General features: G+C 35.0%; 1 protein-coding gene, 1 long non-coding RNA gene and 1 pseudogene across 4 annotated transcripts in view; 2 read left to right on the top strand and 1 right to left on the bottom strand.

The window, feature by feature from the left end:
* LOC106667788 overlaps positions 1-26,852 on the top strand; it is a 245,019-nt gene that overhangs the window by 58,156 nt on the left and 160,011 nt on the right. The gene's annotated exons all lie outside the window — the stretch shown is intronic.
* Positions 2,641-26,852, bottom strand: part of LOC106667770 (organic cation transporter protein-like) — a 93,704-nt gene continuing 69,492 nt past the window's right edge. For 2 of the 3 annotated variants that reach the window (XM_014395943.2, XM_014395942.2), the window contains exons 2-12: positions 6,313-6,623; positions 6,104-6,253; positions 5,938-6,041; positions 5,712-5,866; positions 5,478-5,646; positions 5,272-5,401; positions 3,459-3,645; positions 3,262-3,390; positions 3,018-3,202; positions 2,823-2,945; positions 2,641-2,764 (exon numbers count right to left, since the gene is read on the bottom strand). In XM_014395943.2, coding sequence (XP_014251429.2) covers positions 2,835-2,945; positions 3,018-3,202; positions 3,262-3,390; positions 3,459-3,645; positions 5,272-5,401; positions 5,478-5,646; positions 5,712-5,866; positions 5,938-6,041; positions 6,104-6,253; positions 6,313-6,623 — 1,631 coding nt within the window. In that variant the 3' untranslated portion in view covers positions 2,641-2,764; positions 2,823-2,834. Of the gene's footprint in view, positions 2,765-2,822; positions 2,946-3,017; positions 3,203-3,261; positions 3,391-3,458; positions 3,646-5,271; positions 5,402-5,477; positions 5,647-5,711; positions 5,867-5,937; positions 6,042-6,103; positions 6,254-6,312; positions 6,624-7,455; positions 7,522-26,852 lie in introns of those variants that run through there. The other variant, XM_024227533.1, reaches the window with a different exon arrangement.
* LOC112127136 lies at positions 9,403-9,502 on the top strand (annotated as a pseudogene).

Genomic DNA, 26,852 nt, shown 5'->3' on the forward strand with positions numbered 1-26,852 from the left:
AGAATTTAGGGTTGCAAAGTGTATTATGTAAAAGAAGCCATATGGCTTTGTCCATCTGCTCTTTATATTTTAAAATTATCTCTTCCCTCTTTAAAGCAAGAGGACAACTTTTGCTTTCTTGTTGGCTCTTTCTGATGTGTTACCACTAATGCTTGCATATATTATCCAACCTTTCCAGGCACTTTCAAGCTGAATTGTAGGTCATATTTTTTTTTTATCTTCTTCAGGGTCACCGCTAATCCTTACTTTCACTGCGACCTAAAAGATTTATTGTGAAATTGACAATTTATTTCCAAAATAGCACAGGTATGTTGCTCAAGCCAGTTGTAACTAAAAATACCGGAACATAATGCTATTGCCTGATGGTCATGGATACTTAACATTAATTTTCCTTATTTATCAACTTGAACAAAAGGATCTGTGAGATTACAACAGAAATGACAACTCTTTATTTATTATTTATTTTAGCAAAATATCAAAGTTAGAAACATTTTATATCATTTAAAAAAACAATTATTTATCTTACTTTAACTAGATGAGTGTTTAAATATATCTGGAGAGCAAGAAACTGCATCTATAATAAGAATAATTAAAATAGGTGAAGCTCAGTATCTAAAACAATGAACAGTGTGGAGTTAATTAAAAACAATATAATATAAAAATTCAAAAATTATTTAAAACCACAAATGTGGTCCCTATAGGTTACCTTGGTTAAACATAACTAAGTACAGTGGTCCTATAGGTTACCTTGGTTACACATAACTATAAGTACACGTGGTCCTATAGGTTACCTTGGTTACACATAACTAAGTACAGTGGTCTTATAGGTTAACTCGGTTACACATAACTATAAGTACACTTGTCCTATAGCTTAACTTGGTTACACATAACTATAAGTACACTTGTCCTATAGGTTAACTTGGTTACACAACTATAAGTACACATGGTTCTATAGGTTAACTCGGTTACACATAACTATAAGTACACGTGGACCACGTTAGTGGCTTTAAATAATTTTTAAATTTTTGTATTATAGTGTTTTATTGTTTTTAATTAACTCCACACTGTTTATTGTTTTAGATACTGAGCTTCACCTAACTTTAATTATTCTTATTATATATGCAGTTTCTTGCTCTCAGATGTATTTAAACACTCATCTAGTTAAAGTAAGATAAATAATTGTTTTTTGTAATTTTATTTTTTTCAATGATATAACACGTTTTTAACTGCGATATTTTGCTAAAATAAATAGGTCCTGATGATGACGATAATCGTCGAAAGCTTGGCAAAGACTTAAAGAGTTGTCGTTTCTGTTGTGACCTCACTGAACCTTTTGTTCAAGTTGTTCAACAAGCAGGTCGATACATCATCTCATCTTTAACTTCCTTATTTATGTTGGAAATCTAGTTTTATTGTTTTTGCCTAGGATTGTATTAGATTTTGACTAGCTTCCAGCTGAACCCACATACACACCCATAACCACACAACCAACACACCATCTTAATACTGTCTGACTATAAGAAATTAATATCTTTGTGTGTCTTTAGAAGAGATGTTCCAAGTGGTTCGGGTGAAACCCTTTTACCTATGTTTGAAGCCCTTATTCTATTTTGGATCCATTACTGTTCTACATAATACCTTAAGACATGTTCCAATGTCTACCACTTCATGACAGGATAAATAATTTAACCAAAGTAAAGGTTTTATTGCATTATGTTTTAATAGTATGCACTTTTGTATACCATTTCCATTGCTCAAAAAGAGCCAAGTATTTTAAGACATGCCAAACTTTTTTGTTCTTTACAAGGTTTTTGGCCACCATACTCGGGTTCCTTGTGTTACCAGATGTCTAATCGTGTAGATAATCAGTAAGTTTTTTATTTTTATTTATTTTAGTTTATTGCTACAAAATCTTTGGCCATACTTCCTTTGAACACTTTTAAGCACAGCGGCTACTTGATAAGGTCAACACTGTAGCACCCCAATTGATATTTGATATGCTTCCTGATCTTAAAATATTATGATAATAGATTGGCTTAGGTTGCAGGGAAGGATGTACATCATCATAAAGAAAAACATGTTTTCAAACATATAATTATTTAAAATTTTTGTTTGTTTTGACAGTGTCATTTTAGACACAACAAACATGAATCGGGAGTAACTGTCATAGTCGTAAAACACTTAAGACGGTTGTATTCAGTTTATTGCACAATCTGAATAGGAACATGTAAAATATAAAAAAAGACAACTAACAATATAAAATCAATAATTTTAAATAAAACTGACAGTAAAAACTATATTCAACTATGTACAAAATTATGATAGTAAAATGCCTATAAAAATACAATTTGGTCGATTCGAAATTTTTTTTTTGGGTTGACATTTATATACATTTTCTATATTTACAATTTAAAAAAAAAATATTTCTACTCACTTTTATATTGTTTAAAACAGATAAAAAAGGGATTTTTTTTCAAATTTTAGGTGACCACATATTTTTTTTTTTTCTTTAAAAAACTGCATATAGATTATATATTGGATTTTATTTTTCTCCGAATTTTCGATTTCTTTCAGTCTTTCCTCTCCTTGATTAATTTATTTTCCCTGTTTTAGCTTCCAATTTATTTATATGCAGTTTAATAAAAAAAAAGATATATCTTCAAATAAATAATATTTACACAAATTAAAATTATTGCATTCGTTGATTTGGAATGGTGATCCATTATTGTTTTACCCTCTTTGGGAAGTTGATTTTCTTTTAAAACTGTAAATTTTTTAATTATTAATTTTTGTTCAATTGAGGAAAAGCTTGTTTATATTACCTCAATAGATGTTCAAGGCTCGTCCGGCAGGCCTCCTGTTTCATTCAAAAGTAGTACAGACGCTCCTCCGATGATGCCGAAAACTCCCAAAATACCCATCGGCATGTTTATATTCATTCCAGCCTTTATTTTATTTAATGAACGATACAAATGTTATAATTTTAATTTTGTACTGTGTTAATAAAAACGGCTTACCATATTCCAAAGGTAGGGGACGAGGATGAGTGCGATTCCAGCAGGAGCGTTTGAAGATCCTACGCCAAGGTTTCGCATAATCGTCGGAAACTGCTCTGCGGTAAATACCGGCATAACGGCATTCGATGATGTGATGAAAAACCTGCCAAAAGTTATCAGGGCCAATGTAATATAACCATTTTCATCTGTAAAAAAAAAAAATTAAGTTAAATGCGATAAAAAACATAAATTTAACACGGTCTACCTTTAGGTATGACAGTCGTGAGGAGGCAAGCTATCCCAGAAAGAATGGTTGTTATGCACAAAGGCCACCTTCTTCCCATTTTTAAAAGAAACAGAATGCTCACAGCGATTGCAGGAAGTTCAACAGCAGCTTAAAAAGAAACAGATTGGTGGGTTATTTTAAAGTTAAACAACAAAAAATAAAAAAAAAAAACTCACCAGATATAATCGAGTTAAGATAAACATTTCCTCCCATGTTTGATAAATTCAAAACTATTCCATAGTACACTAGGTAAACAGAAAACCAGATGATGTAGAGCCCAAAAGAGATTTTCCTCATTCTTGCCGTCCTGAACAATTCTGCGATTCCTGATTTGGGTGCATCCCCTTCTACTTTTGATATAGCCTATTGAGCAAGAGAAAAAATTATTATTCTATCACAGCACTATTAATTTTTTTTCTTTTTTTAATTATTGAATATATAAAAAAATATATTTTGCATTGTATAAATTCACTTTTCCACATCCAAAATGTAATTGTTATATGTAAACAATGTTTGTAAATCCCAGGCCCTGAAGATGATCTCAATAAAGATCGAAACATTGGCACGATAAAGAAAATGTTTTTCTGAAACCTACATCACACCAGACCGCATGTCACAATTTCTAAATAAATATCGATTAACAGTCACTAATCACCACACACACTATTCATTTTCCTAACTAGGGAGGAGATCACCAGGCTTGGGACTTAGGGGTCTTACAGGATTGTCGGAGGTTCGGGATGAAAGGTGTTGGGTTAGGAGATTGGGAACAGGGTCTAGGGTTTTATGGGGGCTTCTTATTAACTTCTTTTGATTTTGTGGTCATATATTGGAGGTCTGTGTGGATAGAAAGATTGGATGTGAAGTGAAGAACTTGGGCAATGGTTCATAGAATTTTGGATTGGAGCGACTGGATTCTTTGCAGGTTGGAATGCCTTGTTGAACCCCACGATTCCATATGTCCAGATGTGTTTTGATCTGTGGTCAAGTAGGCTGTTCTAAGCAATCATTTTGTTGATCTATAGTCGGAGAATATTAGTTGCTGGGAGAGGAACATAGTTGGTGATAAGGAAGAGGAGGAAGGCTGGGATTTTGTTCCATTGAATCCATTTCTTGAAACATTCTTCCAAACAGGAAAGAATCCTGGAAATTCCTGAAAGCCACTGGGTCTGCTGAAAGGATGCCATCTGCATATGTGAGCAGTACTGTAATACTGAATTGAGAGTGAGACTAAGGATGTTGCCTTATAGAACACTCACTTGATGTAACCATTGGACAGATAGGATTTTACGACGAGGTCATAAGTGACTGAAAGGATGCCCTTGAGTTTTTAGCTGGGTGTCACACTCTTCTATGGATGGTCAACGGCAACCAACTGATGAGGTGATATGACATAGGGAAATGCTAAGTTTTTATGATTGACATCCATTAAATTGGAACGTAGGTATTTCTCAGGACTAGTGTTGCAAATGAATATGAATGATATGTAGGTTTTTTTAAGGTATATTTCGCAGGATGTTTTTGGTGAATTTGACTTCTGATGAAGTAATGAGTTTAGAGGGAGGACAGTCTAGGTCCAGTTGAATATATTTATCGTGCCTGAGATTGCTTATGTCTGGGTGAGGTGTAAAGGTGCCAGATGAGTAAGAAATATACAGGTTTTTTCTTTATTAAAAACAGCCCAGGTACTGTCATCACGATAAAGAGAAGAAATAAATTCGTAGGGAAGGATTCTTTTAGTCGCAGTCCTTTATGTTTGAGGGATTCTCTTCAAATTTCTGAGTAGTTTAACTTTATGTTTGATAGCTTAACTAGTCTGCTTTTTTTTTTTTTTTTTTTTTCCTGAAGGGTAGCAATCGCACTACTATTTGGCCCGTGCATGTCGCTTCTCTCATAAAGTTCGTGTGTGGGGTGGTACCTGCTTTGATGAGGGTGATTTGCGGATTTGTGTCATAAATAGATTAGAAAAAAACAATTTAAGTAAAATACCTGTTTAATAAGCTTGTCGATATTTGGAGGCAAGTCTTTTTTATTGAACCTGGCCGCATCTTCCAAAACCGACAGTGCTTTCTCGCCTTTTCTCATTGTAAGAAGCCATCTTGGAGATTCAGGGCAAATCCTTTAATAAAATATTGTTATTAAAAATATAACTGGACAAAAATATATATAATTGATATTATTTATTTATCCCATACCATCCTAGAATGAGAAATGTTATCGCTGGCAAGGTGATGACCAACTGTAAATGTCTCCATCCTTTGATGTAATATGCAATCCCTGAGATTGTTATGTAGCCAAGCGGGTTTATAAATAGATACGAAACACCTGAAATAGTCAACCATTTTCCTCCGACTATTTCCATACCTTTTCATGAAAAGATCAAACAGTTAGAAATTGATTTTTTAAAAATATTTTATTTTATAACTTACATAGAACAAATCCGCTGAAAACAACGCTTACTGAGAAGAATCCGAGGAATGTTCTGAGTGCGAGATAAATGGAAAACCAAGGAGTGAAAGCTATCGCTGTGCCTAGAAGCAACTGGGCGACCAACGATACGAAAAGAGTTGATTTCCTGCCAAACCTGAGCAAAAATTTAATTATAACAAAATCCAATTAACAATTGTACAATATCGTATTGAAAAATTGTTTTACTTGTCTGATATTAAACCAGAAGCTAATCCTCCAAAAGCGACACCTACAAGAAACGCCATTTCTGCTATTTGGCTGTATTGTTCTTTCTCGCAGACCAAATCCCACTGTTTCAGTTAGGACAATATTAATTTCCAAAGTTAAAAAAAATTAAATTATAGTGTTTTACTTCGCTGATAATTGTAGAGCCAAACTCGGTGGTGTTGTATTCCCATGCAGTACATGGTCGAAGTATATCTGTGCCTTCAGAAATTGAAAAATTGAACGAATCATAATCAATATCTTTTATAAAGCAAGGATTTATTACTTCTTTCCCTTCCTAAAATGCATAAAAATTAGAAAAAAAATCTTATCAATAAAGAAAAAAAAATGCCATACCATGTTGATCATGGTCGTGTGGCTCACGTTGATCCACAAATCTCTCGACATGAATGCCAGAGATTGTGGCGGAGCACACCAAAATTCAGTCTTGGCCGCTTCGAAAGTTGGTGCGAATATGTGAAAAGTGCAGGGAAAGTTGACAAGTGAGAGGAGGAACGTGATGGTGAACTGCCATCGTCCGTAGTCTCCTATGCATTTGGAGACGAAGTCCTGCTGCGCCTCTTGCTTCGGGTCCTCAGGGCTGCAAATTTTCGCTGCGCCCTTCTCACTGCTCTCTATCGCTGGTGTCGCCGTCATCCTCGTTATCTCTGTTAACAATGAAAATGTTCTTGAAATTCAATATCATTATCACATAAGTTTGACAGATAGCGAGGGTAGAGGCCAAAATGATCAGTAACGACCAAACTACAGGTTTAGCATGAAACTGAGAAATCTTGTAATATCGTCTCATCTTAAAGGTTAGATTTACCCTTCATGTAACAGATTAAACTTTTAGTATCCTTACTTTAAGTTTGATTCATATTTATTAAAAAAAGTAAACAGATAAGTATATAAACAAAAAATAAGTGTATAGTAGGAAGATAGCTATAGATGAGATATGTATAGTAAAATAATATTTTTGTCATACAGAATAAAGCAAGCAGCACTTGATAGAAGATAAGTAGGTAGACAGAGGTAAATAGTTAGAAAAAAATAGAAAATGGGAATGAATGGATATCAAGATAAATAGGATTCGCAGATATAGGTAAAATATATAGAAAGTCATAAAACTAGATTGATAGACTGAGCTGAGACAGAGCGAGTGAGTGAGTGAGTGAGTGAGTGAGTGTGTGTGTGTGTGTGTGTGTGTGTGTGTGTGTGTGTGGGGGGAGAGAGAGAGAGAGAGAGAGAGAGAGAGAGAGAGAGAGAGAGAGAGAGAGAGAGAGAGAGAGAGAGAGAATGAATGGAAAAAGTACTAATTAAGATGAAATTAGAAGGAGAGAAGGGAAAGAGAATGAGAAAAGGTTTGTAGTACAAATAATATAGACAGAAAATAAGATAAATTGAGCTAATAGCAGTTAGTGAGAGAAGAAATAGTAAGCAAGAAATAAGAGAGACCTAAGAAGGGAGAAAGAGAAAAATTAATGAAAAATCACACACCTAACACCTAAAATTTCTGTATATAAAACGAAACATTTTAAATAAATTCACAAAGGTTATACGTAAGATTAAATTTTAGATGAACAAAGTTACAACAAAACAAGGTAAGAGGTAAATGAACCTCGTCCTCACATGAAAGTTAAAAATATCAGTGTTATGATCAATATTTATTCATTCGGGTTAAGGCATGTTTGATTTTAGTTCAAAACAACATATTTAATCTAACCTAGTCAACAAATCGGCTATAGTTGTTAGAGATAGACACAATAGAGCTGCGACATTTTAAACAATCTGGTTATTTTATTTTTAGAAAAAGGACTGCCTTTGGAAGTCATTTGATTTGATAATTCATAAATGATTATTTGATTCTTTGCTTTTTTAATAAACGGTTAAACACCAAAACACTCCAAAATTGTGTGCTGTAACTTAGTAAGTTATAAGTCGAATGAAAGCATGCTTCTTTAAATCTTATTAAAAATATTGTTCAATTGAATATAAATAATCCACATCTAATATTGATGTAATTAGAGATGAAAAATGTTGACAAAATAAGACATCATAAAAATATGACAAATATTTCAAAAGGATCATAAGCAGTATAGTTTCTTATCTTAAGTTTTGGTTTTTCTCTATTGTATTAAATTTGGATGTATGAAGTATATCCTGAATGACCTATGCACAGCTTACATCAGCAGGCACAAATTGCTGATCAATACCTCAGGCCCATATAGATCTTTGCACCTTCATGTATGTAATATGTGTTATTTATTGGAACGAATGTATTTATTTGCGTGAATGGAAGGGCTTATCCCCCATTAGTCCAAGTACTCTGGGGTAGTGAGAATGAAAGTGTGAATATAACTTATTAGCGTGAATGGAGCTTAGCCCGAGGAATATCGATTATTATGAGGTAGTGTGAACGAATTCTGGTGTGTGAATGTAATTTATTAGCGTGAATGGAGTGGTCTATCCCTAATTACCCCCATGAATATCGAGTACTCTGGGGTGTTGTGAAAGCTAACGGGACTACGTTCGTTTTTTTCTTTTTGTGTTTCTGTGTCGTTATCCACAATTGACGAGACCTAGAGGTACAGAGAGGCTAGCGATAGGATAAAGAATTAAGAAAAGAGAGAGTTAGTAACCGTTATGTCATAAAATATCACAATTGAGAAACACTAAAATTGGTATGTTTAAAATCCGAGAAAGATAAAAGAAATCCAAAGGTAAGAAAGAGAGGGCTGGCGATCATCAATGTAATTTGCCGGCCCTAAAACTAGAAAAAAACAACATAAATTTATGGTTCATATTATTAAGTAGGTGGTTAAAAAAGGATTCTGGTTGGTTTATTTTTACCTATTTATTTGAAATCCAGTTTGCTAAGGGATTAAGAAGATAAGTGTAATTGCGGCCGAAAAAAATATCCCAGTTTAATTTGTGTAATCAGAGCGGCGAAGGGGCAGTATTTCAAGGTCCGAACCGGTTCACCTCAGAACTCGATTTCCGCAGGAAGTCATCTGAGGAAACCTAGTTCCGTCTTTCAGATAGCAACGCCGTTTTAATTAATCGCCCGAAAGAATACAATTTTTTTCTTCTTTAAAAACTGCTTGATTTCTTCGCCTTTGGAATCTGGCTCGAAAGCCAGAAGGAAGAGTGGCAGCCGAAGTCACAAGGTCGCGACCGGAATGAACGAATTACGAGTGCGTCCCCCCTCGTGAACTCTTCTTGATGGACCTGATCAAACGGCTCGACCGCTTTCACACGCTATCCGACAGGCTAAATTCCCGTCGTTTTTTGCACGGGAAATGGCATCGGAGGATTATAAATAACAATGATGTAAGATAGCACATAAGATGGATTATTTAAAATCATTGTACTAACATCGTTTCTTTCGATATATCGCAACGAAACTAGAAAAGTTGTCTCTTAAGCCTTTTCTAGTTTACGGTTACTCGCTTCGGCAGAGCATATACAAAAATTGGAACAAAGGAGATTAGCATGACCCCTATGCAAGGATGACACGCAAAATCGTGAAGCGTTCCACATCTTTCTTCCTCGTGGTTTACCACCTTGTCGTGGTGAGGGAGCTCATAACTAGGATGATCCATCAGGCGATGCCAGTAGGGTTACACCATGCTGGTAAGGCTGATGGTGAGTGGCGAATCTAAGAATGAACCAACCAAGGGGTAGCTGAGTTGACACCCCTTGTGGTTAACCCTTGTCCACCTACACTGCATCCAAACACATACACAACATACATCCACTTGTAGGAAAAGGAGCGAAAGACCATAAGCGGCGTTTCAAGCTTTTGGTAATTGAAACGATGTATTTTATAGTTAAATAATGAAGGACGTGTTCCCAGCACCTCCCAGCGTATATTTTCTTCAAGGAGGCAGAATAACTTACTTTGGCAACACTAGAGAGAAAGAAGGGAAATAGGAAGGGCAAATAGCTCAGAATTGGCCCTGGCCTGTTAGATCGAGCAATGCTAACTAGCCGATTCTTACAAGTCTACGTCATCATTTTTCTCGATCTAACAGGACCTAACAGAGTTAACAGGGCTAACACAAAGATCCTGAATACCCCTAATATTGGGAAGATTTGAAAGATCTAGGTTTTATTCGTCCAACAGTTCTTAGACCTAGACACAATCTCACTCTCACTCAAGCACGGTGAAGGAATGATATTCGTCCCTCACCCTTCACACTTACCATATAACTTACCTAGTTGAGAGTCAATGGAGGCTTAAGTATTTCACTACGGACCCTCCCACACTACACATACATTCTAGTAAATACACTCTTAATATATACAAAAGGAAACACAAAATACAAAAATCTAAAAGGAACTTAAATATGGCTGCCGTGCTGAAGTGCTAAAAATCTCATTGGGAATTGGAATTCCTACTCGCTCTTTATATAGAGCCAAGGAATAACATCCTTCAGCAATTACATGCTTCTAGTAAGTGGGACACATCGAGCAACTTTTTCTCCGTGTCGGACACGTACGAGGCCTTGGCCGAAAAGTGTCCCTGTGTCAACCTAGTTTGGTCTAATATTAAACATGTAAGTAAGATCTCCTTACCGCTACTCAATGAAACAGAACGAGTGAGAGGGTGTGAAAAGAGAGGAGGTGAAGAGAGAGCGTAAACAACTAGATACAAAGGTTCATAGATAGCAAGGTAGATAAATGTGGTGTTCATTGACCGTTAGTTAATGATTATTTGGAGATCGTGAGATGAAATCTGGTATGACGTAGGTTTTAAAAAAACATTTTCTTTATCGTGCCAACGTTTCGATCATTATTGAGATCATCTTCAGACCCTTGTAGCCACTCACCTTCAAGTGAGTGAGTACAAATACTTTGATTGAGTCCAAAATTTCTAGCATTGTATAAATTCACTTTTTTCACATCCTATATGTATTCGTATTATTTAAACAATGTTTACAAATCCTAAGCCTGAAGATGATCTCAATAAAGATCGAAACGTTGGCACGATAAAGAAAATGTTTTTTTAAAACTACGTCACACCAGACCGCATCTCACGATCTCCAAATAATAGATAAATACATAGAAAGATAGATAGGTTGATAGATGGATAGGATGATAGATAGATAGAGAAAGATAGATAGATAGATCGATAGAGAGAGAGAGAATGAGAGAGATTGAGAGAGAGGGAGCGAGAGAGAGAGTGAGAGGGAGAGAGAGTGAGGGAGAGAGAAAGAGAGATAGATAGAGAGAAAGATAGAGAGAGAGAGCGAGAGTGAGTGAGAGAGATTGAGAGAGAGAGAGAGAGAGGGAGAGAGAGATAGAGAGAAAGATAGAGAGAGAGAAAGATAGAGAGAGAGAGGGAGCGAGAGAGAGAGGGAGAGGGGGAGCGAGAGAGAGGGGGAGCGAGAGAGAGGGGGAGCGAGAGTGAGAGGGAGCGAGAGAGAGGGAGAGAGAGAGAGAGGGAGAGAGAGTGAGGGAGAGGGGGAGCGAGGGAGAGAGAGAGAGAGAGAGAGAGAGAGAGAGAGAGAGAGAGAGAGAGAGAGAGAGAGAGAGAGAGCGAGAGAGAGAGGGAGCGAGAGTGAGAGAGAGAGAGGAAGATAGAGGGAGAGAGTGAGAGAGAGACTAGATAGAGAGTTATAGATAGAGCAGGTATACAGCAAACTTTAAAATGATAAAATAATGATTTCAACATCATATTTGTTTCGGAGGTTCCCAATAACACCCCAGAGGTTTAACATGCGTTACGTGTACATGCAAATCACGTATATTATTCAATACGTCAAAAAGTTCGACTCGAGAGTTTCAGTTGGCTGTGCTAAAACAATTCAACCTCATTCAACCTGTCCTAATTGTTCGGAATCAAAGCAAATAAGTTCATCCTATTTGCTGCTCTGTTTATTTACACTTTATTTAATAACATGAATATTATTTTGTTGTGATCAAAACGCACGCATTTACAAACATAACTTAAATAAAATTAGTTTATAATTTTTAAAAATTTACACGAAGCTGATTATTAGGGTTATTGGTATATAATTAATAGCCTAGTTTCAAAGGTAATTTTACACCTTGTTTGATATTTTCATTTCGGATTATTTTTCCTGTTATGCTGTTAGTAAATTCCTTCTGCATTCTAGAAATCCTAGTAGAACAGTTGGCTTTTATTTTATGAGACTTCGTGTTAATATTAAATTGTCTAGTTGAATCCTTTTGTATATAAATCGAAATTCAATGTAAAACAGTATTGGATTGATCCAAGACCATGAAGGCACTGAGGAAAAAGGATCGGTTTGAAATTTCACCGAGCGGTCAAGTTGTATTTGTTTTGATCGCTGTCATATTGTCGAGATAAGCCGTCTATAATCCATATCGGCCGTGGGACGAAAATATGCCCGCATTAGCATGAAGAACGCGGATGGAATGGCGTGAAATTGTATTTCAAGGAAGAACAATTTAATAGTTTAGGATTAAAAAGCTTTCCAGCTTCGAGCCTTCCAACTGGGACTATTCGTATGCTTATCTTCTCACGGTGGGACTTCATCGAAAACGTATTGAAAACCCTTATCTTCCTGTTTATAATTTTTCTAATTCTAATTCTAATCCAACATAACTTTAAGCATAAAGTAAGACTTATAAATTATGATCAAATTCGAAAGCAAGTCGCAAAAGTTCCATCGTGATCAGGGTGTCATATCTTCTTATAGATGATGATAAAGACGATACCAAGGGGTTTGATAATTTCAAAGCACTGAAACCTTTTGGGTCTTGTACTTTTCCTAGTTCTTTAGTTCAGTTCAATTGACTCGATATTTTTTTTTTAAAGAAGTAGTAGGTCGTTGTCATTGATCTTTGCATTGGTTATGTCTTCATGTTGCTTTGTATTCAAAGATGGATTTTCTTTTCATTGCATAACCTACAAATGAGGGTCATCATTGAATATGATTTTTGTAGGTGTTTTTTCAAATGTCCGGTAGTCTTTGTTTTTAAATATATTTTGCATGTAATTGTTATATTACAATTAATTAAGGTTTTTAGTTGAGATGAAAAAAAGTTAATGGCATGAGCGGGATTCGATAGCTCAAGTGGTAGAGCAGCGGCGTATCTAGCCGAAGATCGTGGGTTCGAATCCCGCTCGTGCCATTAACTTTTTTTCATCTCAATTAAAAACCTTAATTAATTGTAATGTATTAATTGGTCAAGCGGACCACGAAATTAGTGAATGTAATTGTTATATGTAAACTATGTTTGTAAATCCTAGGCCCTGAAGATGATCTCAATAAAGATCGAAACGTTGGCACGATAAAGAAAATGTTTTTCTGAAACCTACATTACACCAGACCGCATCTCACGATTTCTAAATAAATATCGATTAACGGTCACTAATCACCACATACAGTCCGGCAGTCTTTTCATTCCCCTGAGTTTTACTTTGCCTGACTGTATGTTTTTGTCAGTTTTGGTGAGGCTTCTTTAACCAGGAGTTTACTGTGTCTTGTACCTCTAAAATTCGTCCATTTCTCTTTTGGTGTTTTATGGACCCATTTTGGGTTGGAGGTATATGTTTATTCTTCTTATCCCCAGTAATAGATTCTGGGCCAATATTGTCTTGTACTACTCTGGGCAGTTTGTCTGCTTCTTCATTATCCAGAATTCTTTGTGCCCTGGTACCCGAGTTATTGTCACGTTATGTTTTCCCAGGTTTTGGAAATTTTGGATGCAATCACCGGCTTTTTTAGATGGACCTTTTTACAAGCTAATGTTTTAGCTTGGTTGCCTGATCTTATGAGATTTGTAGGTAAGCGATTGCTCATATTTGGGTTTAAAATGAAAATACCTGATCCGGTTCCTTCACTGGTTTTCAAGCCATCTGTAGCATATAATTTTATTTTTCATTGCATAACCTGAAAATGAATCAGCATTGAATATACCCGTGATTTATATAGCCTAACCACTTTTGAGTCTTACCCTGAGCAACGGGTTTGCCAGGTTTTGGTGATAGTTCTTGCTCTTTATAGAAAGCGTGTAAGTACCCGATGTGAGGACTGTTCTTGTGTGCATTAGTGAAATTTTCAACCTTTCCTTAGGTTGAAAAAATGTTAAGAATTAAAAAAAAAATGTTTTACATTAATTAACTTAAGCAAGAAGTAAGAGAATCATGCGAACGGAGAAAGAAAAATTAATGAAAAATCATACACCTAATATAAAAGAAAACGTTTTAAATAAGAACACAAAGGTTGTATTTAAGATTGACGTATGTAATTTGTCTTTTTATTGGAACGAATGTATTTATTTGCGTGAATGGAAGGGCGTATCCAAATTACTCCAAACACTCTAAAATTTGTGCTGTAACCTAGTAAGTTATAAGTCAATCGAATGAAAGCATGCTTCTTTAAATCTTATTAAAAATATTGTTCAATTGAATAGTCCATAATCCATATAAATAATCCACATCTAATATTGATGTAATTAGGGATGAAAAATGTTGACAAAATAAGACATCATTAAAAATATGACAAATATTTCAAGAGGATCATAAGCAGTATAGTTTCTTATCTTAAGTTTTGGTTTTTCTCTATTGTATTAAATTTGGATGTATTAAGTATATCCTGAATGACCTATGCACAGTTTACATCAGGAGGCACAAATTGCTGATCAATATCTCAGGCCCATAAATATTTTTAATTGTATATAGATCTTTGCACCTTCATGTATGTAATATGTGTTATTTATTGGAACGAATGTATTTATTTGCGTGAATGGAAGGGCTTATCCCTCAATTAGACCAAGGAATATCCAGTACTCTGGGGTAGTGAGAATGAATATAACTTATTAGCGTGAATGGGCGGGCATATCCCTAACTACCCCACAGTATAATGAGGTAGTGTGAACGAATGTAATTTATTAGCGTGAATGGAGGGGCCTATCCCTAATTTTCCCCATGAATATCGAATACTCTGGGATGTTTTATTTTTTTTTTGTGTTTGTCGTTATCCACAATTGACGAGAACTTGAGGTTCATAAAAGCTAGCGACAGAATAAAGAAAAGAAAGAAAAACATTATAACTGGAAAAACACTAAATCCCGAGAAAGATAAGAAAATAGATCCAAAGGTAAGAAAGGAAGGGCTGGCGATCATCAATGTAAAGTAAATTTATTAGCTTGAAATTTAAGATTCATTTTAAGATTTGAACTTGGCTACTAGATACTCTGAATACTCAAAGTTCATTTCTGTGGTAATAATCGATCTTTTACAGTTTTTTTATGGGTAGATGGTTTTGGAATCATGTCGAGATGACATTTGAGGTCGTAAACCGAGACTCTTTCCATCCTGTGATGGCGTCTTGGAGTTCAGAGAAATTCTTTATTGTCATTAGAAAACCGGTGTTCATGGACCATAGGTCAGACTTAATCATCCAGCTTCTCTTTATAATAATTTATTCTTGTATGACTTACAAAAATAAGGTCACTTCAGTAAAACGCCCGAGAAGTTCACCTAAGAGCTAGGTCTATCCCTCCAATTCCAATGACCAAATTATAAAGAGGGAAGGTGAAAAAGAGCGTTTAACAACGTTACAATTAAAAGTAATGATGACATGTGTTGAATAATCTTTTGGATAAAAAGATGAGTGTCTTTAAAATAATGAAAGATTTTAACCCTTTGAGGGATGAAACAGATGTACTGTGTTGATAAAGTATGAAAAGGATGACATGCTTTTCGAGTAGTTGGACCATAAGTCTCATAGTTCTAACCTGGTATTCATGCGCTTAAAACTGAAAGACAATGCCCTGGACACGCTAATTAGCAATTGTAATAACAGACATTTACTCAAACCGAAAAAAAATACTGAGTGGTCTTTTCTTTTGATTGTGTACGGGATAAATTTCGGATTTTCAATACAATAAAGGCTCTCTAGGCACTGGTTTTAATTAATTTAGGTATGATATTTAACTTACAGAAATGGTAAGGGCCGGTTGTGAAATATGAAAAGGAATCGTCGAATTATATTTTAAATTAGGACTAAAAACACGTCGTTAAGCATTTTCTGGGTTTTGTAAGTCTGGCGTTTTCCTTCATTTTGAATAAATCATGGGATGTCCAGGCTCACGTGACATTACTACACTCTGACAAGGAGACGGGTTAATAACGGGGGACGACGTTCCTTCCGCGTGCTGTCTCAGTCCATTTTCTTTGTTCCATATCTTCACACACACACACACACACACACACACACACACACACACACACACACACACACACACACACACACACACACACACACACTCACCCTCTTTGAACCCGCTTGCTTCCTAGCGAATATAGAGCCGATAGCATTAGTTCTTAGAGGAAAAATATACTTTTAAGCAGTAAAACAAAATACCATCGAAATGCATTCAAGATATGAGATAAGTTGCAACAGCCCTACACACGTCTGGGATCACCCGATCAGGCACTACAGTTCAACGTACAAAATTTAGACAGCATCTCAAGATACTACCTGCCCATACGCTACTCGCTCGCACCAAGAAGTTATTTTAGGAGAGGGCTGGCAGAATAACAACTACAGCAGTGTGAAAGAGATTGGAATGGAAGCGTGATGACAACGATCAAAAATACAGGCAAATTACAAAACAACCCATATGCCATCAGGGCACGGAAAAACGAAAGCATACTTTAATAGGAGCTAAATCATTGATAGCCCGAGTCCGCCATTGTGACAATAATTCTAGGCAAAATTGGTATCACGTACTGTTTGAATGTGCAAATTTTGATCAAAAAAGAGCTGCCTTAATCAAATTAATCGTAACCTGCAGCAACAATCAAAAGAAGATAGGTAGAAGAATTTCTAGTTTATTTTTCTTAAAAAATATATTTTAATAAACTGTAAAATATTGTATAAATTTATTGAAATACGAAGTTAATGAATGGCTAATTTATCTGCTATCCAATTATGGAGTTCCATAAAATTAAGATGGACACTACAAAAAAAAGCTAATTTATTTGTTATATAATTGATAATATATTGCGTATTATATTTAATTGGAGCATCTAAATAAATAATGACTTATAAAATCTCTCTCTCTTTTTCTCTGTCTCTTTCTTTCTTTCTCTATTTCTCTCTTTCTCTCCCCCTCTCTCTCTTCTCTCTCTTTCTTACTCTATCTCTCTCTTTTTTTCTCTCCCTCCCTCTCTCTCGCTCTGCCTCGGCCTCCTTGCCTTTCTGCTGTCATTTTTCTATCTGCCTGTTGTTTGTGGTCTTACTCTCATCAGTTTCTCACTCCCTTTCTCTCTCTCTCTCTCTCTCTCTCTGCCTCTGCTTGCTAGTCTTTTAGTCTTTCTATCTGTCTCTTTCTTTTTTTTATATCTATCTGTTTTTTGACTGCTCAGACACTCTATTAATTTCTTACTCCCTTTCTCTCTCTCTCTCTCTCTCTCTCTCTCTCTCTCTCTCTCTCTCTCTCTCTAGCTCTTTCCAGTCTCTGCATACTAGTCTTTCTGTAGTTCTTTGTGCATGCCTGTCTGTCTGTTTGTATATCTTTCTCTCACCCTCTGCCAATCACTCTCTCTCTCTCTCTCTCTCTCTCTCTCTCGTCAGTCGGTCTTTTCCTTTATCAATCTCGTTTTCTTTTTCTTTCTTTCCTTTCCCTCTCTCTCTATCTATTTATCTTTCAATTTATCTATCTTTGCATCTATATCTCTCAATCTCTATCTGTAAATCTTTATTTCTCACTGTTGGCCGATCTGTCTCACTCTCTCTCTCTCTCTCTCTCTCTCTCTCTCTCTCTCTCTCTCTTCGTTATGATTTTTGCCTACCTATCAACTTAACTAGGTATTTCATACTAAAAACAGTATTTAGTCTTTTAAGTACCATATTAAGGTTTATAATTGATATACGATTTTTTTGGGGGAGGAGGGTAAATATGACAATATTGTATCGTAGATTGTCCTTGAATCTAATAACCGAATCATAACTAAGCACCGTTAAGCAAGACTGATGTTATAAATTACGTACGTGGGGCCACCTTAGTTTCGTCCTTGAGGGAACCCCCTTGCAAGTGGAAATTAAGACCCTAGCCGATTTTATCCTTCATTTTGAAGACTGTCTTGGGGAGGGGGGTTTCTTTGCTTTTTAATCTCGCCGATTAGAAGGGATATTAAGAGAAAGATAATCTTCACCCAGATTAGTTTCCTGTTGCAAAAAGTCTCGCTCATTTACGAAAGCTTTTCACAACAGGGCCGACATTTTTTTAATCTAACATAAAGATTATTTTTTAAATTAATTTTTTATTAACAGATAAAATAAATTTATAGTACTGGAATCTCAGGGAAATCATTCTCGATTTTTTATTTCTCATTGAAAATGACAACAATTTTTTAAAATATAAATATTAACTTTATTAGGCGTTTTCATGTAGAAATATTTAGTGATTTAAAACGATTTAAACACCAAAGATTTTCACAATTGCACTTCGTTTTCTACCATTTCACCTAATAAAATTAAACAATAATAATCCGATAATTTAAAAAAAATTGACAAGGTTGCGATAAGGTTATAGTTTCTATACGATTAGTTTTTAAAAAAATTCTAAAATCTTAAGGTTTTTCCGGGCTACAGTCTAATGGAGATGAAGTTAAGCGAAGGATTTTCTCAACGTTTGATTTTCATTTAGCGTTTTCACACCCGTCCTTTCACAAAATGGTCCAAGGGTAGAGAAATTTTCCGACTTTTTACGGAACCGTTCGGCTCGTTGACACGGAGGATCACCAAGGACGTCAACGGCCGTAAGAAAAAGACTTCGAAACGAATGGGCCGCTGTTTCCTTCCTTTTCCCCGAGGATGTTCGCCTTTTGTTATAGGCTCGCGAGGTAACATCGTCCATTTTATGAACCATTTATGCCGAAGGTCCTTCAGGATCGAATCCGGGTCAGGGGGCCGGACAGCGTAGGCATACAAAGAGCCACAGAAAAACCATAACCGTTTAAGTTTTCTACCAGGGTCTGGCATTTCTCTAACAAGTGATTCTTAAAAAATTCTTCCTAATGAATAATTTCTACCTGTGATCATATATTGTCAAATCTGTCAATCATTTTTATTAAAGATGACATGATCGTCAAGTGGATAAATTAATCACAAATAATAAATGATTATTTGGAGATCGTGAGGTGCGGTCTGGTTTCATTACCATTCCAACGTTTCGATCTTTATTGAGATCATCTTCAGAGCCTGGGGTGTTTAAATTTTACAAATACATGTAGGATGTGAAAAAAAAGAATTTATACAATGCTAGAAAATTTTAGATAAAAAATGAATTTATACAATGCTAAAACATTTTTAGATTAAAAAAAATTCTAAAATTGTCTAGCATTGTATAAATTTATTTATTTTTTTTTTTTTTTTCTAGCATTGAATAAATCCATTTTTTTAATCTAAAATTTTCTAGCATTTTATAAATTCATTTTTTTCACATCTACATGTATTTGTAAAATTTAAACAATGTTTATAAATCCCAGGCCCTGAAGTTGATCTCAATAAAGATCGAAACGTTGGCACGATAAAGAAAATGTTTTTCTAAAACCTACGTCACACCAGACCGCACCTCACCATTTCCAAATAATCATTGGATAACGGTCATTAAACAACACACAAATAATAAAGATATTTGTTCACCAGCCAGTATATGTTTGTTTTTATGTGTGTGTGCGTCTTGTATTTTTTTGTCTGAGATATTTTTGTGCTTGTTTGAGTTTATTAATGTGGTTGGGAATCTAATTTGTTTATTTGTTCGTATTTATTAGTGAGCTTCTGGTTTGGACTGTTCGTCTTCATTCGTCAGTACGATGTGTATGTTTGAGTTTATTTGTACATAAGTACCATTTCTCACCAATAAACCACCACTTTGGGTATTTATTTTCTGTATGCTTGTTTGACCTAGTTTATTTGTGTGTTTGTTCCGATGGTATTAAGGAGAGTTTTTGTTGCTGTATAAGTATGTTTTTGACTGTATTTATTAGCGTGTTTGTTCCTGGGAGTGTTTGTTTAAGGTGTTTTAGTTGTTATATATGTATGATAGTTCTCCAGCATGGCGTTTTGTTTGTTAGCCCGGGTATTTATTTTTATATATGTATGCTTGTTTTTCTTTGTTTTTTTGTATGTTATACTGTGAATTTTGCCTGGTTGTGTTTGTTCGTTAGCCAACGTGATGTGTATGTTTGTTTGAGTACGTTTCTGTGTGTCGGTATTTATTTGTACTATATTTGCTTCTCCGCGTTTATGTTTTTTTTTGTTTGGCTGAATGTCGCCAGCATGCTTTATATATTTGTTTCATGTTTATGCGCCTGGGCGTATTAGTGTGTCAGGGTTTTATTTTTGTATGTTTGTTTGTTTATGTATTGTATCTGGGAATTTTTTTGGTAATATTTACTTGTTTATGTTTATTAGTTTTTATTTATTTTTGTGTATATTTGTTTAGCCGTGTTTATTTGTGTGTTTGTTCTTGGGTGTGTTTGTTAAGGAGTGTTTTTAAGCTACAAATGTAGGTTTGTACGCCAGCAAAGTTTCTGTTTAATAGTGCATGGGTATTTATTTTCATGTAAGTTCGGTTTCCTGTTTTATATTTGTATATCTGAGTATTTTCTTGTTATAGTATATTTGTTCTCGTATCTGGTTGTTTATATTTTTCAGTTGTTCTGTTTATTTTCTTGTTGTAGTATGTTTTTACTGTGTCTCAATTTTCTTCGTGTCTGTTTGTTTATATTTCTCAGTGTTTCTCGTATTTTTTGTTGCTGTATATTTGTTAGTGGTCTGGATTTTCTTTGTGTAAGTTTGTTTGTTTATATTTTTCAGTTGTTCTGTTTATTTTCTTGTTGTAGTATGTTTTTTAGTGTGTCTCAATTTTCTTCGTGTCTGTTTATTTATATTTCTCAGTGTTTCTCGTAGTTTTTGTTGCTGTGTATTTGTTAGTAGTCTTGATTTTCTTTGTGTCTGTTTGTTTGTTTATATTTCTCAGTGTTTCTCGTATTTTTTGTTGCTGTGTATTTGTTAGTGGTCTGGATTTTCTTTGTGTCCGTTTGTTTGTTTATATTTCTCAGTGTTTCTCGAATTTTTTTGTTGCCGTATATTTGTCCATGCATTTAAGCGTGCCTAGGTATTATTTTTGTGTATGTTTTATTTCTGTGTTCATTAGTCTGTATGGCTATGTTTGTTTAGCTTGTTGCTTGTGATGCGAATGTACATCTATGTTCGTTTGCTACTATGGTGTGCATGTTTATTTGTATAAACTATTGTTGTATTTGTATTTGTATAAATAAGTTCAACAGGATTTGCTTTGGGTATGTTTGATTTTCAATGTTTATTAATGGGTCTGAGTAGTTGATTTAGTTTTAGGCGAAAAAATCACAAATGAAATTATTGTAATAAAAGGATATTTATATAATTTGGTAACTTGGTAATGAATCATCATTTTTAGAATTTTATATGTCAAACTCGTGCTACTGGAGGGACTTGGAACGTTTTGGAAAATATAGGACTTATTACTGGAAGTAATAAAGAGTAAGTAAAAAAAAAAAAAAAAGCCAGTATAACTGGCCAACCCAGAGTACGAGTTTCGCACTGACATATAAAATACGAAAGCGCAGTCACTACTGGACCTAATTCCCTTAATAAGGAAAAGGATACCATCGTGCCAAGACTAGATTCTGCACTAAACATGGCCAAGCCTTGTAACTCAAGTACCGTGCCAATGAACTTCTCTCAATGGCTTCTGGAAAGCCTTTTAATCCGTCAACACAGGCGATTAAAATACCTTCTACACCGCGATTATGTAGGTCAGTCAGCATACTAAACCAATGACCCTTCTGTTTTAGATACATACAGCCCTAATAACTATGATTCATTATCAAGTATCAAATTACATAAATGTCCTTTTATTACAATAATTTGTGATTTTTTCTAATTATATATTATATATAATAAATATTTTGAAAATGGCAAAAAGGAGGGAAAAGGACATAATTTTATATATCTTATCTGACATATTTTGGTAAAATTGATAAACTCTTGTATAATCTTATAAACGGTTCTAGAGTCGTGGGTTCAGGGATTTTTATCTTACTTGTTAAATTAATTAAGGTTTTGGTTGAAATGAAAAAGTCAGTGTCACGAGCGGGATTCGAACCCACGACCTTCGGCCCAATACTCCGCTGCTCTCCCTCGTCGTGACTTCGATCCTCTCGGACACGAATTTCCCATCCCAACTTACAACCTTTCCCCGATACCCTCCTTTTTGCCAATTTTGAAATGTCGTTCATTTCAACCAAAACCTTACATAAAAAGATTAATTAATTGAAAGAAAGTAATTTGGTCAATAGACAACTAAATATAGTGGATTTAATAAGTAAAACGAAGTATAACTTCACTAACAGCTCTCCGTGGCCACTTCAGATGTCGCCAAGAATGGAATACTGATTAGATGACATTTTAAAAAAAGGAGGGAAAATTCGAAAGGTTGTATGTAGGTTAAGTGGGGAGTTGGTGACCGAGTGTATCGAAGTCATGATAGCTCAAGTGATTAGAGCAGCGGCGTATTGAGCCAAAGGTCGTGGGTTCGAATCCTGCTCATGACACCAGCTTTTTCATTTCAGCCGAAACCGTAAAAAGATTAAGGAATTGAAAGACGTAATTTGGTCAATAGACCACTAAATATAACGGATTTTTTAAATATTACTAAATTCAGACGCCCATTGTTAAAAATGATGCGGTAAAATTCCATTGAAACATTAAACATAAACAACGTTATGTAAAGGTTTTTGTTGAAATGAAAAAGCTAGTGTCACGAGCGGGATTCGAGCCTGATTAATCGAATCCTGATTACACGACATTTGAAAAATATAACTTCACATTAACTTCAAAAATATAACAGCTCTCCGTGGCCACTTCATATGTCGCCAAGAATCGAATCCTGAAAAAAGGAGGGAAAATTCAAAAGGCTGTAAGTTGGGATGGGAGTTGGTGTCCGAGTGGATCGAAATCAAGATAGGTCTAGTGGTTAGAGCAGCGGCGTGAGTCGAAGGTCGTGGGTTCGAATCCCGCTCGTGACACTAGCTTTTCCATTTCGACCAAGACCTTACGTAAAAAGATTAATTTATTGAAAGAAGTAATTTGGTCAATCAGGCTACTAAATATAATGGATTTAATAATTAAACGAAGTATGTCTTCACTAACAGCTCTCCATGGCCACTTCATATGTCGCCGAAAATCAAATCCTGATTACACGACATTTGAAAAATTGCAAAAAGGAGGGAAAATTCGAAAGCTTGTAGGTTGCGATGGGAAGTTGGTGTCCGAGTGGATCGAATTCACGATAGTTTAAGTGGTTAGAGCAGCGGCGTATTTAGCCGAAGGCCGTGGGTTCGAATCCCGCTCCTGACAGTAGCTTTTCCATTTCAACTAAAACTTACATAAAACGATTAATTAATTGAAATAAGTCTTTTGGTCAATAGACAACTAAATATAATGGATTATATATTATGTCGAATAAAACGTAAAAATTTTTTATTGGTGCGAAACTTAGGTAGCTGCATGTTGGTTTGTCCCATTGGTGGGTCTGTACATTTATTTTTAGTACGTTTGTTTGTTTGTATGTGATAGTAGGTTTAGTTTTTTTGGGTGTTTTTGTGTCTGTATATATAGTCTCGTTAGTCAGCAGGTGCTTATTAATGGGTATGTATTTTGGTGTATGTTTGATTTCCAGTTTTTATCTGCCCGTATTTTGAGTACGTTCTGTACAAGAGGTTTTACCAATTTTCTAACCTACAAATTACAACCTTTTATGATATACCGAACAAGAAGTCAATTATTTTAAATTATAACTATTGAATTTATCGTAGAGTTCTCTTGAAAAAAAGAAAAAGAAATAATAGCTGTTGGGCGGATTGAGGCCGTCAACACCTATGGAGTTAAGGTCACGCAAATTAGGTACTTTTGTCCTAGTTCTATTCAACAAAGCAACTCGTTGAGGTAGGCATCCTGGGTTTTTGCCGTATCAATGCGCCTAAATAAGTGGGAATGCTTTTAAAACCTTCTGATATTCTTATTTATTCTTCTTTTACCAAGATCCTTATTGGAACCGGTATGTTTGATTTTAAAACGAACTTACATTTTTACTATTCCTAATGTTTTATCGCTCACAAACCTTCCATCATTCGGTTCTTTGGGATCTGTTCGAATTAAGACGGATTGTTTTGAAGAGTGTCATAGGTCCAGGAACTGACCACTTAGTTCAAGTTAGCTCCTGATAATCTCCTATCAAACAATACACTTGCGTCGGACCCATGGACGGAATACCCGCTTCAACATGCGATCCGAACTAGAGCCGGCTGATATTTTCTTATCGGTTTTAATCGATTTTTAATTTTTTTTAAACGGATTAAACACTATTGAATTTTTACGGGAAGTATTTCCCAGGCATTACATATTAAGGCCACAAAACAAAATCAAGTACATGACGTAACAAATAAATTCTAAACTAAAAGAATAGTATGTTAATATATCATACGATTCATCATTAGCATAAAATATCCCAATTGAAATATTAACTAATTATCAACATAATAATTTATTTTTTATTTGATGTAAATCTTCCATAATAATTTTCTCAATAATTGTTTTCATAAAACGCGATTTAAAAGTGCATAAATTGTTGATTTATTTGTAAAAGTACGGATTGAACTTACGCGCAAAAGGCGTGATAAAGGGATAAGGTCAACAGAACCGTTACTCGCTAAATTATTTGCTTTGAATATTAAATAATTAAACATTTCATGGGCACTCTGTACATTTGAGTCACTGTGTGCTAGTAATGGGTCATTGTTTGTTGCTAGTTGTATGTTGGTTGTTTGTCTGTCTTTATTTGTCTGCCTGGCTATATATTTCGTTGTACATTTGTCTTTCACGTTGTATAAGTGAGTATGTACCTGAGTGTGTTTGCTTGGGGAAGTTTCGTTGCTGTATATGCATGTTTGCTTGCCAGTTTGTTTTTATTTGTATGTGTGAATTTTAATGCATGATTGTTTGTCCGGGTTAATTTTTGTGTTTAACTACTAGTAGTGTGTTTGTTTAGAGGAGTTTTTTTTGGTGTGCATGTTTGTCTGAGTTTATTAGTATGTCTGGTTTTTCTTTGTGTCTGTTTGTCCGTTTATGTTTACTAGTGTTTCTGGGTATTTTTTTATTTGTCTTATTTATTCGTGTGTATTGTTTTGTTTGTTTCTCCGGGCATTTTTGTTTAGGTATGCTTGTTTGTCCGTGTTTGTTTGTGTCAGTTCCTGATTGTGTTTTTTTTCTGGTCGTGTTTGATTGTTTTGCTAGCATAATTTTTTTCCTTCTGTTTGGTTTGCTGTTTTTTACAATGTGTTTTTACATTTTTAAATATTCGTGTTTTTGGTGTTTTTTTTTTTGTATGTATCTTGTTGCCGTATATGTATAGGCGTTCACCAGCGTGTGTATGTTTGTTCGTCTGAGTTTATTACTCGGTCTAGGTATTTATTTTTGTAAATGCTTATTTTTATCAGGTTGTATGTTTTTTATGCCAGGTTTTTTGTTTATCGGTGTTTTATTGCTGTAAATGTATGTGCGTTCGCAAGCATGGTGTGTATGTTTGTCCGTCCGAGTTTATTACTGTGTCTAGGTATTTATTTTTGTGTATGCTTATTTTTATGAGGTTATTTGTTTGTTTATGCTAGGTTTTGTTTGTTTATCGGTGTTTTGTTGTTGTAGATGTATGTGCCTTCGCCAGCATGGTGTGTATGTTTGTCCGTCTGAGTTTATTACTGTGTCTAGGTATTTATATTTGTGTATGCTTATTTTTATCAGGTTGTTTGTTTGTTTATGCTAGCTTTTGTTTGTTTATGGTGTTTTGTTTTTGTAAATATATGTGCGTTCGCCAGCATGGTGTGTATGTTTGTTCGTCTGAGTTTATTACTGTGTCTAGGTATTTACTTTTGTATATGCTTATTTTTATCAGGTTGTATGTTTTTTATGCCAGGTATTTTGTTTATCGGTGTTTTATTGCTGTGAATGTATGTGCGTTCGCCAGCATGTTGTGTATGTTTGTCCGTCCGAGTTTATTACTGTGTCTAGGTATTTATTTTTGCGTATGCTTCTTTTTGTCAGATTGTTTGTGTGTTTATGCTAGTTTTTGTTTGTTTATCGGTGTTTTGTTGTTGTAGATGTATGTGCCTTCGCCAGCATGGTGTGTATGTTTGTCCGTCTGAGTTTATTACTGTGTCTATTTATCAGGTTGTATGTTTTTTATGCCAGGTTTTTTATTGCTGTAAATGGATGTGCCTTCGCCAGCATGGTGTGTATGTTTGTCCGTCTGAGTTTATTACTGTGTCTAGGTATTTATTATTTTGTATGCTTATTTTTATCAGGTTGTATGTTTTTTATGCCAGGTTTTTTGTTTATCGGTGTTTTATTGCTGTAAATGGATGTGCGTTCGCCAGCATGGTGTGTATGTTTGTCCGGCCGAGTTTTTTTACTGTGTCTAGGTATTTATTTTTGTATATGCTTATTTTGATCAGGTTGTTTGTTTGTTTATGCTAGGTTTTGTTTGTTTATCAGTGTTTTGTATGTGCCTTTGCCAGAATGGTGTGTACATTTGTTTTTATATGTGTATTACTGTGTTTGTTAGTTTGTGAAATTACTGCATTTGTGCATGACTCATGAGTGCGCTTTGGTATATACTAATAATATCAATTAGCGTGAGTTTATATATTAAGCACTATATAAACTCTCGACACGACACGCAAGAATGGCACAATTACACAGAAGAAAAACACTTTGAGCCCTGAAGATGATCTCAATAAAGATCGAAACGTTGGCACGATAAAGAAAATGTTTTTCTGAAATCTACGT

This window comes from Cimex lectularius, unplaced genomic scaffold (genome assembly GCF_000648675.2).
Source record: "Cimex lectularius strain Harlan isolate CLEC.00 unplaced genomic scaffold, Clec_2.1 scaffold87, whole genome shotgun sequence".
NCBI lineage: Eukaryota > Metazoa > Arthropoda > Insecta > Hemiptera > Cimicidae > Cimex > Cimex lectularius.